We start from the raw sequence: 19,623 nt of genomic DNA on the forward strand, positions 1-19,623 counted from the left end.
TGTTGTACGTGTCCTTGGGGTACCTTGAAAGGAGCTTTTAAATAAATTGTATTATTATTATTATTACTATTACATATTCTAAACTCCTGTAAAAAACTAACCCACTAGTTTTACAGTGGCTGGTTTCCCTTACATGGGGAAATGACAAAAACAATCATGTTGAACAATACTAAGCAAGGCCATCCAAGCCCAAATCCTAACATGCTTTGTAATCTTAAATATTATATTGTGCTGATTTAAATATTACTGTAAAATGCTTTGTGATACTACTCAGTGTGTAAGGTGCTACTCTATACACTTGGTACTGGAATTAATAATTATACTAAACATTAAAACATAACATGTTGTTTACTGTTTAAAAAAAAGTTTCTTTTTTTAAATCTTTGATTTAAACTGCAAAGGAAAAGTTAGAAATTTAAGATGGTAACTGTAGCATATGATTTACAGTATGTCCACAAATATATCAGAAGAAACTCCATCAACTGTGTTTGCTTATGCCAGAGAATTGGCAATGTTAGATGACATAAACAGAATATGCGGAACAATGCAGACAGTGAGTGTACCAGCAACTGCTTGTGCTTGGAAACTGAAAGGCAGGACTCCGATTGGCAGTGAAAATGCTTTGATTTATTATTGAATACGCATTGCACAGTACATTTACCCTACCTAAAGAAATTCTTCATGGATTCCACTTGAAATGTCACAACTGCTCTCTGTCACAATCTGGGGCTCGTCTGCTTGGTTACCTATTGAAAATTCTCCATATTGCAGACTCCTGAAAATACTTTACATAAGCTAAACATGCATACAGTATGCACCAATAACACAGTACCTTAAACAAATAAAAAATTAGGGGAAAAAATCACTTTAGAAAAAAATCATGAATTATTAAGAAAGTAAACTGTTGCTTTTAAATACAATTCTTTATCAAATACACTCATGTATTTCATGTTTACTAACATTTTCAAGTTTGTACAAATCATTCCATTACAGTACTTCAAACATTACAATGATACAGAAAATTACCTCTACATTACCAATAGTGGTTATCATAGATTTTGGAAAACAGTTAATCAAAACCACTTATTTTTATTTTGCATTATAATAAAGTAGAACTAAATAATTATGTTGATTATATAATTAAACAAATATTATAAAATCAACAGACTTGAACATGAAATAACCACAAAAAATATTTTTATGTAAAAATAATGTATGTAAAGGACATTTAAATAGGAAATAATAGAGAATTCTAAATAAAAACTATAAAAAAACACATTTACTGTAAATAGTTGATGTAACCTGCCATTAACAAAATAAATATTATGTACTGCATGAAAATATAATTCAGTATATCTATAAAATGTAAACAAATTACATGAAATGTGGAAGATTAGAACAGCCTAGTTAAACTAGGTTTATGAATTGTCCAGTCTTTTGCTATAAATTTAAAGCATATTTTATTTGCGTGCATAGTAAGCAAATACAAATAAAAATCTTACTCATTTATATAATATTTATAATCATCAAGTATATTAAACCATTAATATAAAATGCATAGAAAAATATGATGCTGCCTTACAAGGCTTCTCTTTATGAATTACTTTAAAAAATAATTACATTCCTTATTCAAGAAAGGCATGAATTTTTTCTTCTGAGAATTCTAATTCTTGCAAAATCCTAAAAGGCAAAAAGAAAAAAGGAACACATGTATTTAAACTGACATTTTCATAAATTCAATCACAATGCAAGAGGGTACTCTTTCTAGTTTTGTATTAATGAATATTACTTGATTAAGGTGTTATGATAATTTGAGTGATGCCATTCCACCTAAAATCACATACTGAGCAAACATTTAATATCTTTAAAGCACAGTATGAATTTGTCAGTTGGCAAATAGAATTAGTACAGTACAGTGGAGATGACATTTCTGAAGTTAAAAAAATTTAAAAAATCATGAGCATTAAAGGAGGACCCCAGTGGAGGTGAATGAGCACTGATTACTGATTCAGCTGATTAAATGAAATGTCCTCTGTAATTTAATTCTGTTAGCACTGGCATATTTAGACTCCTTGGTAAAATGGAGAGTTTGTCTGTATTCATATGCAGTTCTGGACAGACTCTTGAAAAAATTTTGTAAGATGTCAACCTTTGTGAATCACCTACTTTTGCTGAACAGAGTCACCTTCCAGTTAAGACTGGAAACAGGCAAATGCATTTACATATTGCTTATAGAATATATGTAATTTAAAACTTATTTAAAGAGATTTAAAGAAAACCGGTGAACCAGCAAAACAGTCATGGATATGCATGGGAAACAAAGGTGAGCCTGTCTGGTGCAGTCCCACAGAAGAGCTATTATAGCAGAAATTGTTGAAAAACTTAATGCTGTCCATGATAGAAAAGGGTCAGAACACACAGTGCACTGATGCTTGATGCATATGGGGCTGCGTAGGCACAGACCAGTCAGAGTGCCCATGGTGTGCTATGTCCACTGGTAAAAGCACCTACAATGGGAATGTGAGCGTCTGACCTGGACCATGGAGCAAAGGAAGGTGTCCTGGTCTAATGACTCACATTTTCTTTTAGATCATATAGACAGTGTTATTTACCTTGGAGAGAGATGGCAGCAGGATGCACTATGGGAAGAAGGCAAATCAGTGGAGGCAATGCTATGCTCGGGGCAATGTTCTGCTGGGAACCCTGAGTCCTGGCATTCATGAGGATTTTACTTTGACACATACCACCTACCTAAAGATTGTACTCCCAGTGGCCACTTTCAGCAGGATAATGCGCCCTGCCACACTGCACAAATTGCTCAGGGATGTTTGAGGAACATGGCAAAAGAGCTGAAGGTGTTGAATTGGTCTACAAATTCTCCAATTCTTAATCCAAATGAGCATCGGTGGGATGTGCTAGAAAAACAAGTCTGATCCACAGAGGTCCCACCTAGCAACTTACAGGACTTAAAGGACTGGCTAGCAACGTTTAGGAGCCAGAAAGGGTATTGTGGAGTTCATGCCTTGATGATTCAGAGCTATTTTGGCGGAACAATAGGGACCTACACAATATTAGGCAGGTGGTTTTAATGTTGTGGCTAATCGGTGTATGTCAAAAGACACAATAAAGTGTTAACAATATTTTACAGAGAAAAAGCAAACTGTTTTATTGTTGAAGCAATGTAAAAAGCAACATGAAAAACAGTGATGAATCAGAGCAAGAGAATCCTGTTTAATGGGCTAATGCCTTTACCCAAATCTATATTTAATAGGCTTAAGTTAAGTAAGCTTTTGTGGCACCCACAATGAGCCAGAAGCAGGGTGTTAACCAGGAGAATTACAATTTCATGTCAAATTCCCTAGCTACTAGACCATATGCACCACCTTAGTTTATGCGTGCAGAAGACAGTGATGCATTAGGAGAGAAGAATCAGTTTCTGATGAAAATGCACATAGCCTAAGTTAAGAGTGCTTACTGTCACTGGTAATATGCTTAGAAGCAAAACGTTTTAATGTAGGAAAAGAATGACATTAACTAAGCATGTGAACAAGGAGTTCAAAAAATGAACACACAAGCCAAACCTTATACAGTACAGCCTTTTCTGTTTGTGAAAATAAAGGGACACTATGTGCGATTCTTTCTTTTTAGAGCTAAACATAACATAAAGGATATGGTGCTCTCCTCCTTCCACTGTCTAAGCTTGTAAGGGGAGACAGAGACATAATAGAGCACTACAAATATCTAGGGACAATCATTGATAACAGGCTAAGCTTTGATCTTAACACAGAAGGAATTTTTAAGAAGGGGCAGACATGGCGTTTCTTTCTTGGGAAATTCAATAGTTTTAATGGCACTTTCTAAAATTTTTTTTTTATAAGTCTTTTATTGAGTCGGTTGCTTTTATTTGTTGGTCTGGCAAACTCAGCCTTAAGAATATAAACCATCTTAACAACACTGTAAAAACTAGCAGAAAAATTTGTGATTTGCAGCAGACATCAGTCACTGAACTGCATTACTGCGTTAGAAAGAAGGCTGACTTAGTTTTGTCAGACAGTAGCCATCCTCTTTTTTCTTAAACTTCAGTGGTTGCCATCAGTGTCCAGATTTAGGTTTCTGAGGGTAAAGAGCAACAGACTAAAGAACTTATTTTATTCCTAGAGCTACAAGGATTTTGAATTGTGTTACTTGTGGGAATGCTGCTAAATTCTGAATTATTATTTTGTATATTGCTAAAGGTTAATCTTCCTACAAATCTTTCCTTATTTTCTTGTATTTATGTTTCAATGTCTTTATGTACTATCCTACTGTAAACAAACTTCCCTCTAGGATAATAATAAAGTCTACCTAAACATTTCATACTTCAGTAATATACTGTACATAAACTGGTATACTTTACTAAGGAGACTGACTGAGTGCTTGACATTTATCTTCTGTATATCTAGCTTCTGCTCAGTATTAAATCTGTTTCTAACTTAAGGTATTTACTTTGTGCATTCAAGTTTTTCTGTTGAATATTAGAAGTATTAACAGCCCATAAGATGTAATAATGTTTTGTATTATAGCAGTATTTGAAGATGCAGTATGTCACTTCAATAAATGCAAGTATAGGTTTGTGTGTTAAATCAGCAGCAGACTGCAGCAAATGCGTTTCTGAAGTGAATGAAACCCTGACAGAATGGCTCACTTCTCCATGTCAAACACCGTGTATTAGTGAATGAGTCATTGTAAACTAAGTAGGAAAGTTTTATTTAGATCTACAACTTCACCAATCTTTGTTTCAATGGAACACTTCAAAAATAACCACTAAATGTTAGTTAAGAAAGATAAGTGACTTGAGGCTTTCTTCTAAAATAAAAAATACACTACAGTATAACACTCAGTATTTAGTAGATTAAAGGTGCATACTGTATTTTAAACAAAGGAAAAGTAAAAGCTGCTCTAATAACCTGTATATACTACTTACTATAGTTATCTTCCATTTAATAAATAATGAATCGATTATAATTTATAGTATATAAAAGCATGTATTAATATATCCTATTTGCCCAGGATCAAATTAGAATTTGGACTAGTTTATTCCTGAATTCACACAAAATGTAAATATTATTATTACAGAACTTACATAAGTGTTTTCTCTGTAAAACGTATTGGACCACAGATGCATACAAAACACTTGGAATCATTAGTGTCTTGGCTCATTAAATCAGATATATGTGACACTTCAATTCTGCCTCGTTTTCCAGTCCAGTGATGTGGCGGTTCTGATAGAACAAATTCAACTTTAAACCTGAAATACAAATCCAGTTGGGTGAGGAAATGCCAACAACTTCTTTCTCATTGTATGATATGAAAAATAAAGGCAGGGCTGCTCCTCTTTAAAGATGTTTCTTTTAAACTAGAACGAACTGTGCAATGCTTACTCTTCCTGGCAAATTAATCAAGCTGGCAGGAAAGCAAGCTGAATCTGTTGTCCTTGGATTCTTGTTTGTTTGGCATGCTTGTTGTGTGTCAATATTAGGTCTGGAACAAGAGTGCATATTATTGGTACAGCCCAATATACTTAAGAAGGTATGAAACATCTCTTATTATCCACTGGATGTACACTTAGATTCTCAACATAAGTGCAATCAGGTTATTGATAGATCATAATCGTTGTTAACATGATTTAAGAATCCAGTGAGCACTTTAGCCAGTCCCAGGAAATTATTGGAACACTGAGCAGGCAAAATACAATACATTGAAAAAATCATGCAAAAGGATACATTCAACATACCATACCAACAAGAATCCAAAGGACAAATGTTTATGTTCTCTTTCCAGTTTGCTGACTCAAAGGTCGTGTCTATTTATCCATTTTGTAACAACACTTTATTCAGATAAACAATTATACTCACTCAGGATAATCCAGGTTTGCTTGTCAATCAGAGAGAATGTCCTTGAAGCATTACAAATCGTAAATGTTGCAGCCTTCAGTTTTATTTATTTATTGCACAAAATGTTTTATTGCCAATAAGAATAAAATAATTTTTAAAAATAAATGTGTTATCTGACAACATAATTAAGTTTCTGACTTTAAGATAATCTGCTGAGAAAGGCTTATTTAGTTTCCCGAGGATGAGAGTTTGAACCCAAAGTATAGACTGAACCAAGATGTGTAATTTGGAAACCAGCGACATTTGAAAATATTTTTAAAGAGTGTCAATATTTTTGGAAGGCAATGCAAATACAGTAGTTCACATGTAAGAAGATGTCCTACCATTTCTCTTAGTATATAACCTCAGCAGCAACTGCTTAATGGATTAGGTCATGTAACACAATTGTTAAATGACATTTATGTATATGGTAGGGTTGGTGGTTTTCAAAGATTTATTTTCCTCATTTAAAGCCTTAAATTTATCATGTGAAATTTCAATTGTCAATGGGGAAGAGTTTTAAATAAAAAAGCCCTCTGAATCTGAGGCAGCCAAAGACCAAACAGAAAGTAATTTAGGATGAGAGAGACAAGCATTGGATAAATTTGCATTTAGACGGAATATGCTACACCTTTTACAAGTTTAAATTACTTTTTATACTGTTCCCTTATATGGTAGGAACAGTGCTGTGTCAAAGCTCCAGGAGACTGGGATCAATACCTGGCCCATTTCTTCTTTGTAGGGCTTTTGTATTCTCTGTGCAGGTTTTAGTTTAGATACTCTACTCTTCCTTCCACCCGCCAAAGATATGTGCCAACATTTTACTTTTTTCTTTTATTTTACTTATAAGGATATGAGTGCTAGCACTCCATCACAAGGCTATTTGCATTGCCTTATGCTATTGAGATTGGTTCCTGCATGCTAACATTCCAAAAATTAGATTAAAAAGGTTTAAAAGGAATGTTCAATGAATAAGCATTTTGCAATAACAAATACAGCTGCTCCTATAGTATATACGGATTATATATACATAAACAAGATATAATATTTGGTAATTACTGAATTCTGATGTGGTGGGCTGGCGCCCTGCCCAGGATTTGTTCCTGCCTTGTGCCCTGTGCTGGCTGGGATTGGTTCCAGCAGAACCCCGTGACCCTGTGTTAGGATATAGCAGGTTGGAAAATGACTAAAATCTGATTTAAATTTAATTTTTGTAGCTATTCATACAGTACTAGTTTCTATGCCAGTAGCTCTCAAACTTTCGTTTTTAGTTAAAGTGGGATTGCCAAATTACCTGATGCCAGTGATACCTGATAGTGTGGAAATGTGTTCTACATCACCTGTCCTGAGTCTTTGTGAAAATGAATGTCACTTAGGAGTGGTATCATGTATATTTTAGATGTTAAATTATTTTAAAAGATAGACAAATTTATAGTGACATCAAAATATTTCTCAAACAATTATGGAGTAAGCCGAGGAGGCATGCCCCAGTCTTTTCAAAAACTGGTACAGGACATTCACCTCATTCATAATTCCTGTGGTAAGGTCATATTTAATAAATCATACAATATTACCTACTTCAGTTTTTCCATCTGTTTTTGTCTAATGTCTAATCACCTTTCAAAATGGACTGTGAGCTATCTGTGTTTTACTATAATCGTGCACTGTTTATTCTATGAGTTTTGGTCAAAAAATTTTTCTTGAATCCAGCACAGAAGGAAGGAGAGGTCAAGTTTTCTCTATATGTTGGTGTTGTCTCTTTATAAATTTAAGTTTGAAAAGCTTAAATCCCTCATTTTTTATTATTTTTTAATTTTACAGGCAGGGTGTGAATGTCATTATGAATAATCATACATTCATTCATAATGTCACAGAATCTAGTAAAGTCTGTTTGAAAACCACAACTCTAAGCAAAGGTTTTCTTTTTACAAATATACAATACTCTGATCTTTTAATCATTATTGTTGTAACAGTAAAATCTGTCTCCAGCTGTTGTTTAAATGTCCTTGGTAATTTCATCAGGTAACACATAATTCACTTGATTTTAGAAAAATCACATTCATAGCTGCAGATGTTTTACAATTTTTCATGTTGCTTTAATGATACACAGGCTATTGACGTATAATATGTATACTGCTTTATGTTGCTAAGCACACCCCTATAACGACCCTATAATAATAATGACCTACCTTTCATCTTCTGCACTAAGCTGTTCCAAATGACTTTGCCAAATGATATCCTTTTCTGTTTTATTATAAAATATTAGGTTTATTTTCCTTAAAGGAGAAAGAAATAACAAAAAGATCATAAATGGATAATCAGTGGAAATCCTTATCATTAACCCTTGCAGTGTATATTGCTTGCAACACTAATTTTAAAATAAAGTAACTCCTCTACAATCCAAATCTTGAAAGAAAAAGGTTTAGTGACTTCATGACCCTCCCTGCCCCGCACAACACCCCCCATGCTTTCCCAGTATGTTTATCGAATTCATAGGATGAGCCACCAGAGACATGAATGTTGCTACTGAGGTTAAGTAAACCTCCTAACAAGGACAGTTTTTCCGCAGACAGACACACTGCAGATAGGTATGCCCAAGAGGTCATTAAAGGCTTGGATCTTGGTTTTTATCCAGAATACTCACAATCCCAGACACCCAGAGTCCTCACTCAGTCTCTCAAGAGCCTCAATCAGAGCCTCCATTGACTCCGCAAAGATCACAGTATCATCGGCGAAGTCAAGATCAGTAAATCTTTCTTCACCAACGGATGCCCCTCAGCTGCTGGACCCCACAACCCCGCCTAACACCCAGTTCATGCAAGCACTGAACAGAGCAGGAGCTTGAACACACCCCTGACGTATTAGCATGTCCATATAAACATTTGAACTATGTCAATTAAACAGGAAATGAATAAACATAAAACTGATGCATACTTTTAACACATACTGTATGCCTGGATGATATAAAATATAATTATTGTTTTAGAGACCAATGACACTGAAGTGTAAATCTGGGAATCATATCCTAAAAGTAATATTCAGTGCATTAATAATTAGGAGCTTTATCAGCATGCTATGAATACATGCAGTCCTGTAATCTGGCAATTTGTCAAAGCTACTGTCACCACTTTAAGAAACTGCAGATAATTTAAGCTAACAGTACTTGACAGCTAATGGTGGTGTATGCTTAGAACACTGGTTTCTCATCTGTCCAAATAAATATTATAATTCACAATGTAAATTTAAAAAGTGCAGTTTATTTTCAACTTGTTATTCCTGCCTACATTGTATAATGTATTTGATAACACATTAGTTTAGGCACTGCAAAAATGGATCTATTACTCATTTACTATTATGTAACAAAACCTTTAACACTCAGCTCTTTGGGTCTTCATAACACAAAGCATCGGTGTTTATTCATCTCTGCAATAGGACCCACTAACAAAATTTCACTTTGGAATGGTCTGAGGTGGCTAATCTAAGACACATTTCACTTGATATTAGATATATAGTATAAGGCTGTGAATCCTACATATTAACAAATAATTTTACCATAATGTCAATATGCCACACTGCACAGAAATTATTAACTACTTATGTTTTACAAGTGTTATGAAGACCAAAAGAAGCCTTTGTTAAGGCCTTGTTATATAAGAGTAATTGAGTAATAGATGCATTTTTGCAGTACCTAAAGTGTTGCCATATATTTAAATACACTTGGTTTTCAAATAAGCAAATGTGTTAAAAAACAGATAAAATTTCCAGCCTGGGTATTGTCTGTGTACAATAGGCTGGCTGGTGGTGCTAACAGTACCCCCAAGACTAGTTTATAGTATTGAGGAAGTGCTTGTTTTAATCAATGATTTATAAATTTAATCAATGGTCAATAAACTTTTAGGAAGTCAACCTTCTTGTATAAAAAGGGGAAAATTCACAGTAAAACCAGAGACAAATAGAAACTACTAAAATTGCACAATTCTCATTCAGAAATTATACTTAATAAAATAATGCATGGAGGACATTGTGTACAAAGGCCAACAGAATCGTTCTCCAAATATAAATTGGGGACTCATGACGATATACAGTAAGCACCACCCCCATTTTGCAGATCCAGCATCCTGGGTTTTATTCCCATTTGTATTTGTTGTCCATTTGGAGTCTGCGTGCACTCCTTGCGTCTGTAAGGGTTTTTATCCCATATCCTTAAAGATGTGCTAGTAAGGATAACTGGTGATTCCAAACAGGTCTTATAAAAATGTTAGTACCTGGATATCATCCTGAACTGTGAATTAAATTTTAATTTAAATGCTGTTACTCTTTTTTATAAGAAGTTGAAATACAATGACAACAATTTTTGTCAAACATACACTCTTCGTCCTCAAATGAATCTTTTTGATTTCTGCTTTGTCCTACTGGTTTGAAATTTTAAATCAGATGTCTAAAAATAAACTACTGTTTATTCTAAATGTACTATATATATTTTGCCAAGTTAGTTAAGTATTTTTGCTTGATTTGCTGACTTCCAGTATTTACTACATTTGTGGAAAGTATTCACATTTACATGTATTTTCTGTAAAAGATAAAGAACAACAGTTTCTCAGTTTTAGCTATTTGTGAGAATCAACACAGTAAAGCATTTTAATATTTTCCAGGAGATATATAATTGATGCACAAGTATAAAAGTTATTTATTTTAATACATCCTGGTTCTTCTATAATAAAAGGCATTTGCCTATAAAATCAATTAGATGGCACATTGAAGAATTTCTTCTTTCTAGTGAGAACAGAAATAGCCTTTGTATAATTCTTTTTCATTTGTGCAAAATAAGCAGGGGCAGGATCTGTTGCTATCAGTGCTGAAAAGATTCCGATACACAATGCTCTGTGTATGTTTTAGTAGTTTGCTTGGGTTTATTTTGGGTTTTACAGGAAAGTAAATGCTTGGCATGAAACAAGCATTTTGAAAATATAGTCATATAAAAATTAAGTACTTCAGCATACTATGATGAGTCCTATTGATATTCAAAATTTCTTAATATCTAAATGTGTACTACATTTTAAGCATTAAAAATTAGTTTCAAAATCTTGTAAGTCACCAGTGTGTGTGTGTTTTTTTTAATTTCATAGGCATTAATAAACATTGCAGGATTTTTCAGATCACCATCTCAACTTCACACTATAATTCCAGGATTAAGGTATTTATAGTTTTGAGTTGGGTATTTTCTGTTCTATTGCCATTAACAAGTAAGTACACAGCCTCCTATATAAGTAGGAACAGCAGCCTCTTCATTTTTAAAATCACAAAAAATTAATTACAGTTTGGCTACCAACTGACATGACTCAAAAGTTGACAAAGCATGCGCATATAAATTAACCCTTTTTTGCTTCTGTAATTAGATATTATGCCTAAAATTACTATTAAATTGTTTTAAAATTAGTTATTAATTATTTTGATTGGAAAATTCAATCTGAATTTATATAGGTTTAATATAATCTGTTCCTACCAAGCAGCAGAAGTACTTGATATATATTTCATAATATAACTGATTAAGATTTTCTCTGCATGCAGAAACTGTTACAATCAAAGGGTAACAGAAGGCAAAGTGCACACTTCACGTTATGGATCTCTTTGCACCTGAAGTCCACATTGGACCTATAAGAACTACCATTTGAAGAAGTAACAGCTAAAATTTCTTGCACACCTAGCTGCACTCTTAGATGCTTCATATGGGCACTTTATTTTCCTCTGCCCTAATCACCTGAAGGTTGTCTCCATGTCAATCTAGCTTCATAACCAAAAAATATTTAAAAAATCAAAAAGATTTTTCCCTGCCTGGTGTTTAAATTGGTATTTAACAATCAGAACAGTGACCAATATGTTTTGATTAATAATCAACAGTACCATGATCTGACACATATATAAAACTTTAAAAAATAATTTATTGTAAAAAAAGGACAATAATGATCTCTTAATGGTATATTAATTGTATAATACAGTATGTGTTTGTGTCATGGTTAAAAAGACTCTGCTGTTCATCCTAGCAACCTTTTTAACCAAGAATGTTCAAGTTGAATACCAATGACTAAATAAAGATCATTATCTACTCCTGTATAATTATCCCTCCTGGCCATAGAGTAATACATTCTGATGTGAAAATAGTTACCTAATATGTATAGCTATGCCACTTTGGAATATATAATGACTTGTTACAGCTCACTGTGTTTAATTTGCTTATTCAATGTATCCATCCTATTAATATAAAAAGAACTGGGACTATCCTGATTACAGCTGGCATTAATATTAATATTGTGCCCTTGGATTTATTTGCTGTTGTTAATAAAGGCGTCGTGTACCTCATATGGGAACATACATGCATAGAGATCAGAAATTTTTAAACTTCATTCACACATAATCTAATCAATGACCTTAAATAATGGACGTCAGCTCTGCTACAAAAGATTAGGGTTACTCTCAAAAATTGTCACCCACCCTGAAAACTGGACAGTGTACCCACCCATGTATTCACTGTGTACCAAAAACAGATGATTAAGTAACTGTGAAGACTGTTGAAATTCTTGAAATCCATTTCCACATTAAAATAAAAACAATAAATGGGATGAACTGACTCAAGAGTATCTTATTAGGGGGAATAGTTCAGCAGAATTTTGAAAGTGGAAATGTGAAAATAAAAAGGGAAAAACAAATGGTAAAATATTGCAGAACTGAATCATCTGTTAACCTCCTTTGATGTCTCAAAAACAGTACTGTATGTGTAAGAGACTACTTCATGTTGGGCACTCTGAACATACAGCTTTTCAGTTATGGTTCAAAATTGAAATAGTTATAAAAGATAAAACTACTGGTTGTTCTATAATTTAACCGCCAAAAAACATCCCAATATTAACATATTGTAAAGTAAGTAACATGCTAATACAGTTTAATTGGCAAATCCACCCCTTATAATTATCTAATGAAGATTAAGCACTTAATGATGGAAGTGAATGCAAGTGCCATTTAAACAAAAAGAAAATCAGATGCCTGTTTTACTGGTGTTGAATGCTAGTGTCCAATACACCAGTATTTTTCTTTTTTCTTTTTTTAGAACTATGAATACATAATGCAGCATAATTCAAAATGGTACCTGTTAATTTATTATATTAAAAAGCTCAAAATACATTTGCTCTTACTCCTAAGGTTGTAATATAATAATAATTTAACCTATATTTAGTAGTCATTATATTTTTTGTTTTTACTTGACATTACAATGCCTGGAAGTAAAGAAAAATAATAAATGAATGAGCACTTGGTCAAAGTTGCATTTTTAATTTCAAAAGAAAAATTCTAAGACAATTTTTTTCTTCACACAGTTACTATTGAATGCTTTCTTTTCTGAAGAATCACTATTTCAGTTTAAGTCTATGCCAGTTTATACAGGAAAGAAAAATAAACTCTTTGCAAGACCTCCTAAATGTCTTGAATTATCTTCATACTGATTTATCACAATTAATAATTATTAAATATTAATTTCTTGTAACTATTTTTAATACAAGTCTTTGTAAAGCCTATAGACTTATTATTACTGGATTGCAATGTGACACTGCCTTTGCAGACCACTTTAGTATTTTTTTTTTTTCATTTTATTGTAATCACGCAACATTCCATAATGTAATTTTACGCTAATGACAAAACAGGAATTTCTACCAGTGTTTTTGTACCAAGAAATCATCAACTTCTCTCCTAGACCTATTTTCAAACAGACTGTGAATAAAAATATTTGCAGTAGTTGCAGGACCCGCTCTGGAAAAATGATAAGACAATATTTAATTTTACAAAATATAACTGTACACAATGATATTTATACAATAAATAAATCTTACCGAAGAGCTGAAATATTTTTTAATGCATATTTTATTAGCTTGATCATTGGTGTGAAGCCTGTTCCTGCAGCTAACATCCACAAGTTTGTTACTCCTTGAAGAGACTGCACATTAAATTTGCCTTCAGGATTACTCATATATAAAGTGTCCCCTTATAAAACAAAACAAAACTGAAATAAAATATACACTAACAAAAACTTTTATACTTTTAAAAGAATTTGTAAAGTTACCACAATAACCTCATTTTTATTTAATCTAACAAAAACACATTAAAATCTGAGCAACTAGTCTATATTTTGATATTTTGGAGAGTCCAATCTGAAACAGATTAACAAATGAATAAAAATGAAATTGAAGTCATAACAGCCAATAGAGTCCTCTTTGACTGTATTAAAATACAGTACATAGCAACATACTAAGTAAAGAGGATAGAGTTATTTTTTAATTATTTTTTGAATTTTTATGAATGAGTTGTATTTTATTGCATGCAGGCAGTGTGACAAACTGATGCCAAGGAGCTGGACCTTACGGTATGCCACAGTTACCATCTGTTCAGGTTGTTCAGTGGGGAAGTTTGCATACATTTCACATCATCATGCAGGGGACTGATCACTTTCATTTTAGACTCCATCACAGTAATTTTGCACTCAATTTGTAGACACTGGCTTTTTAATTTAATAAGATAAGATTAGATAAACTTTATTAACCCCATTTCTCTACTCCCAGTCCAAAAATTCCGTAACATCCACTACACTGTTGTATTATTTGACTTTTGGAGAAATCATTGAAGGAGTGCATTTTTCTGTGTAAGATAAGTGCCCAGAATTATTAATTAATTGCTCAGCATAGTGTTTTCCTGTCTACCCTGGCCAAATAACATTATCAACGGACTGTCAATTCTGCATTTAACGACTCTATTTCTTGTCACGCACGCGCGCTTGGGGAGCCGCGAAAAGACCCGACGAGGAACATACAGCATCATGCCAGGGGATGGAGACAGGGTACTAACCTTTCTTTCTCTTGTTCCCGCAGAAAAACTGAAACAATGCCACCACCTTAACGCTTCCCAGACTCTACCAACCACCTGCTGTCACTTCCGCATTCCATCCCTTCCTCTGGTCTCACCCTGATGATGTCATGGCCCACAAGACACCTCGGTTCCTCCCAGCATTCCACTCACCAGCTTCCGGTCCTTCATTATTTAAGTTCCCCTCTACACAGGGATGGTCGCTTGTATTATGACAAGTAGTCAGCAATCTGACAAGTTTTTTTTGAACTGTACAGTATACGGGGCCAGAAACCCTAAATCTTTACAGTTGTGTTGTCCTATTATTACAGTGGCTTAGTCGGCAGGATATAATTGTCCGAATTATGAGCGAAGGACAGGACCTCAACTCAGTTGTAACTAGCCTGGCGGGCCAGCTTCAGGTTCTTCAGCTGGAGCAAGCCGCCACGAAGCAAGAGCTCGTGGAGACCAAGACTCGGCTCGCGGCAGCCGAAGCTGCTAGACCGGAGCCCGCGCGGCCTTTGCCTCCCCCTATAGTACCGCTTACGGATGCGGATGATATCGAGGCGTACCTCTCTACATTCAAGAGGACTGCCTCTCGAAATCAGTGGCCGCGCGTGGAGTGGGCGTCCATACTGGCGCCGTACCTGAAAGGGATCGCGCAGAAGGCCTATCACGACCTCCCCGTTGAGGAAGCCGCTCAGTATGACCTCCTCAAAGCCGAGATTCTATGTCGCTACGGCATCACATCGAACCAGCAGGTGAGTGAATGGAGGCAGTGGCAAGATGTAAACCAGGCTCGGCATATTGTCGAGCAAGTAGCCTGTGAAGGCTTTATAAACGGTATGCCAGATTATCTCGCCCAGCAGGTCCAGCGACACCCCTTTACAGACATGAAAAGTCTCTTGGATGTTTTGGAGCATCAACTGACGGTGAACCGAGTTGGGGCGGCGGAGAGGCCTGCTCGTGGTGCCCAACAGGGATGCATCGCTACTCCTGAGCCCTTCCGCCGCAATCTGGAGACTCCAGGTAAGCAGAAAGAGAGAGCCCCGGCTTTGCTGCGCTGTTTCAAGTGTGGTGAAGTCGGGCACACCCTGCCAGCCTGTCCGCAGAACATGGAGCCGATGGACTGCACCTGGGCCAAATGAGAGAGGTATTGTGCTCCGTCTAATCCCCTGGCAGTCCCAAATATGGGAGTGGTGTTAATTAATGGGCACTTGGTGGTGGCATTGTTCGATTCTGGGAGTAACATTACCATTGTTGCTTGCCGTTTTGTATTACCGCGACAGTGGGTAACCCAGCATGTGAGAGTTACTTGTGTGCATGGAAAGACCAAGCCATATAGGTCCGCTAACTGTTTTATTATATGGAAGGGTGAACTGAGACGGCTCCTGGTGGCCGTGCTACCCGAACCACCCTTTTCAGTTATTTTGGGACAAGACTGGTCAAAAAACAAATGTGGTAAGAATCTCACCATTCCTACCGCTGGGTTGGGTCTAGTTATGGACGGACAAGGCACTGTTCCCGCGGCTCTCACGCTGTGCACTTCGGCGACTATTGATGATGCAGAGTCTGGAGGGGGAAGAAAATTTGGTGACGGACCTTGACCCGGAAGTACAACCTGGGCAGGTCAGTGTTAACCCTTATGCTCCTCTGGATCCTTTAAGCCGCATGGACAACCAGTTTAACTCCTGCGTCCACGCCTGCGTCATTTAAACGAGAGTAATGGAATGATGACTCTCTAAAGTTCGCCCGGAATGCTATCGTTTCGGTTGACAGCAATACGTTGCTTGCTCCCATACCACCGGGACCCTACTTTGTCCTAGACAATGATCTGTTGTACCGAGTCACTGCTCACGAAGACGAGGTACGGAAGTTGTTGCTGGTGCCACGAACCTACTGGCAGGGGGTTTGTGAACTGGCACAAGCCCACCTCGGGGCCGAAAAAACGCTGGAGAGAATAAAGCTCCAGTTTTACTGGCCCAGAATTAATGACGAGGTCCATCTTTTCTGTCAGTCCTGTCCGGATTGCCAGCTACGTCAGATACGTAGGAGGGACCGTGCTCCTCTCGTTCCGATTCCCCTTATTGATAATCCTTTTGAGAGGATCGAAGTCGATCTTGTAGGACCCCTGATGCCTTCGACACGTGGCTATAAGTACATTTTAGTCATGGTGGATTATGCGACACGGTACTCAGAGGCAGTTCCATTGCGCTCTGCTAATACAAGGAATGTTGCACGGGAATTAATAGCACTTTTCTCCCAAGTAGGTATACCGAAAGAAGTCCACACGGACCAAGGTACACCTTTTATTTCGGATATGTTCAGGGAAGTTGCCAAATTACTCCGTATTAAGCATCTGAAAACGTCTGTTTATCATCCTCAGATGGACGGGTTAGCGGAAAGATTTAACCAAACCCTTAAACAGATGCTCCGCAAGGTAGTCGACGTGGACGGTCGAAACTGGGATCAACTTTTACCTCATGTACTTTATGCTTATCGGGAGGTAACTCAAGCCTCTACGGGTTTTTCCCTGTTTGAATTATTGTATGGCCGCCTACCCCAAGGGTATATTGGATATTGTCAAAGAAGGATGGGAAGGGGAGGCGCTTCCCTCGACCAATAATTTGGAATACGTTGCGCAACTGCGTGAACGGTTAGACAAAATTAGACCTCTGTTAAAAGAGCACATGTCGAAAGCTCAAGCTGCGCAGGCGCGTAATTACAATCTAAACACCACCCTCCGGGAGTTTCAGCCGGGGGATCGTGTGATGGTACTCGTGCCTACTTCCCACTCCAAATTGCTAGCCCATTGGCTGGGCCCATACAAGGTAAAAGAGAGAAAAGGACTCGTAGACTATCTGGTGAAACAACCAATTCGTCGACCGAGTGAGAGGATATCTCATGTAAACTTGCTGAAACCTTGGAGGGATCGGGAGGACCGCCCTCATCCAGGAAACACCCTCTCCCTTTTCTCAGAAAAAATAACCCTTAACCTCAGTCCCCTTTTGACGGCCCACCAAAGACAGGAGCTAGAGGATGCTATCCTGTCCATCCCGGAAGTAGTCAGTGAGACGCCAGGACGCACCTCACTGATTGAGCACGATATAGTGACAGACCCGATGGTGGTGGTGAGGGAATGCCCTTATAGACTCCCGGAAGCAAAACGGGCCGAGGTGGAGCTGGAAGTCCAGAATATGCTCGATCTAGATGTGATCGAGGAAAGTCACAGCCCCTGGTCCAGTCCCATCGTCCTCGTTTCTAAGCCAGATGGCTCATAGAGATTCTGCAATGACTTTAGATGCCTTAATCAGGTCTCCAAATTTGATGCCTACCCTATGCCCCGCGTAGACGAGCTCATCGAACGCCTGGGTACGGCTCATTACTTGACTACTCTTGACATGACTAAGGGATACTGACAAATTCCCTTAACGGCATCTGCTGAAGAAAAAACAGCCTTCAGCACCCCAGCAGGCATTGGCAATATAAGGTCCTCCCATTTGGGCTGCACGGAGCCCAGCGACCTTCCAGCGTCTGGTAGATAGAGTGCTAAAGGCCCACCGGTCCTACTGTGCCGCCTACCTGGATGATGTAGTCATCTATTCCGGGACCTGAAAGGAACATATCTTGCAGGTTTACGCCATCCTCTTAACTAGCGAAAGCCGGCCTCCGTATCAATCCCCGTAAATGTTTCTTTGTGTTGAACAAGGCCAAATATTTGGGCTACCTGGTGGGCGGAGGATTGGTGAAACCACAATGCTCTAAAGTTAAAGACATCCTGGAATGCCCCGTCCGAGAACCAAGAAACAGGTGCAAGCCTTCTTGGGGTTAGCGAGCTACTACCGCCGGTTTGTACCTCGTTTCTCTGAGAGAGCAGCACCCTTGACAAATTTGACGAAGAAAAGGGCCCCTTTGTATGTGGTATGGGATCACTTAACGGAACAGGCATTCAGTGACCTAAAGACAGCCCTGACCACGGCACCAATATTGAGAACTCCTGATTTTTCTCTCTCTTTTATCCTCCAGACCACTGCTTCAGACACAGGTCTAGGCGCCGTGCTGAGCCAGAGCATTGACGGTGTCGAACACCCCGTGAGTTACCTGAGCCGGAAACTGCTGGATCAGGAGACCAGATACGCTGCGGTGGAGCGGGAAGCCTTGGCCATCAAGTGGGCGGTAACGCATCTGTGGTACTACCTGTTGGGTCGGGAGTTTACCCTGGTGACGGACCATGCCGCTCTCCAGTGGATGGCTGTGCACAAGGAGTCAAACCCCCGAGTCACCAGGTGGTTTTTGGACCTTCAGCCCTACAAGTTTGCCGTCACTTATCGTCGAGGTAACCTGCAAGCCAATGCTGACGCTCTCTCCCGGGCACGACCTCTTGGTTCGGGCCGCGAAAAGACCCGACGAGCAGCATACAGCATCATGCCAGGGGATGGAGACGGGGTACTAACCTTTCTTTCTCTTGTTCCCGTAGAAAAGCTGAAACAATGCCACCACCTTAACGCTTCCCAGACTCTACCAACCACCCGCTGTCACTTCCGCATTCCATCCCTTCCTCTGGTCTCACCCTGATGATGTCATGGCCCACCAGACACCTCGGTTCCTCCCAGCATTCCACTCACCAGTTTCCGGCCCTTCATTATTTAAATTCCCCTCTGCGCAGGGATGGTCGCTTGTATTATGACAAGTAGTCAGCAATCTGACAAGTTTTTTTTGAACTGTACAGTATACGGGGCCGGAAACCCCAAACCTTTACAGTTGTGTTGTCCTATTATTACATTCTCTTAAGTATATCTTTATTTTATGTTAGTGAGCATTAGCTTTC

General features: G+C 37.6%; 1 protein-coding gene across 2 annotated transcripts in view; it reads right to left on the bottom strand.

The window, feature by feature from the left end:
- Nucleotides 1-605: 605 nt before the first annotated feature.
- Nucleotides 606-19,623, bottom strand: part of LOC114648548 (cytochrome b5 reductase 4) — an 85,861-nt gene continuing 66,843 nt past the window's right edge. For both annotated transcript variants that reach the window (XM_028797640.2, XM_051925348.1), the window contains exons 13-16: nucleotides 13,790-13,940; nucleotides 8,102-8,188; nucleotides 5,123-5,287; nucleotides 606-1,680 (exon numbers count right to left, since the gene is read on the bottom strand). In XM_028797640.2, coding sequence (XP_028653473.1) covers nucleotides 1,626-1,680; nucleotides 5,123-5,287; nucleotides 8,102-8,188; nucleotides 13,790-13,940 — 458 coding nt within the window. In that variant the 3' untranslated portion in view covers nucleotides 606-1,625. The remainder of the gene's footprint in view (nucleotides 1,681-5,122; nucleotides 5,288-8,101; nucleotides 8,189-13,789; nucleotides 13,941-19,623) is intronic.

The sequence above is a fragment of the Erpetoichthys calabaricus genome, chromosome 3 (assembly GCF_900747795.2).
Source record: "Erpetoichthys calabaricus chromosome 3, fErpCal1.3, whole genome shotgun sequence".
NCBI classification, from domain to species: domain Eukaryota; kingdom Metazoa; phylum Chordata; class Cladistia; order Polypteriformes; family Polypteridae; genus Erpetoichthys; species Erpetoichthys calabaricus.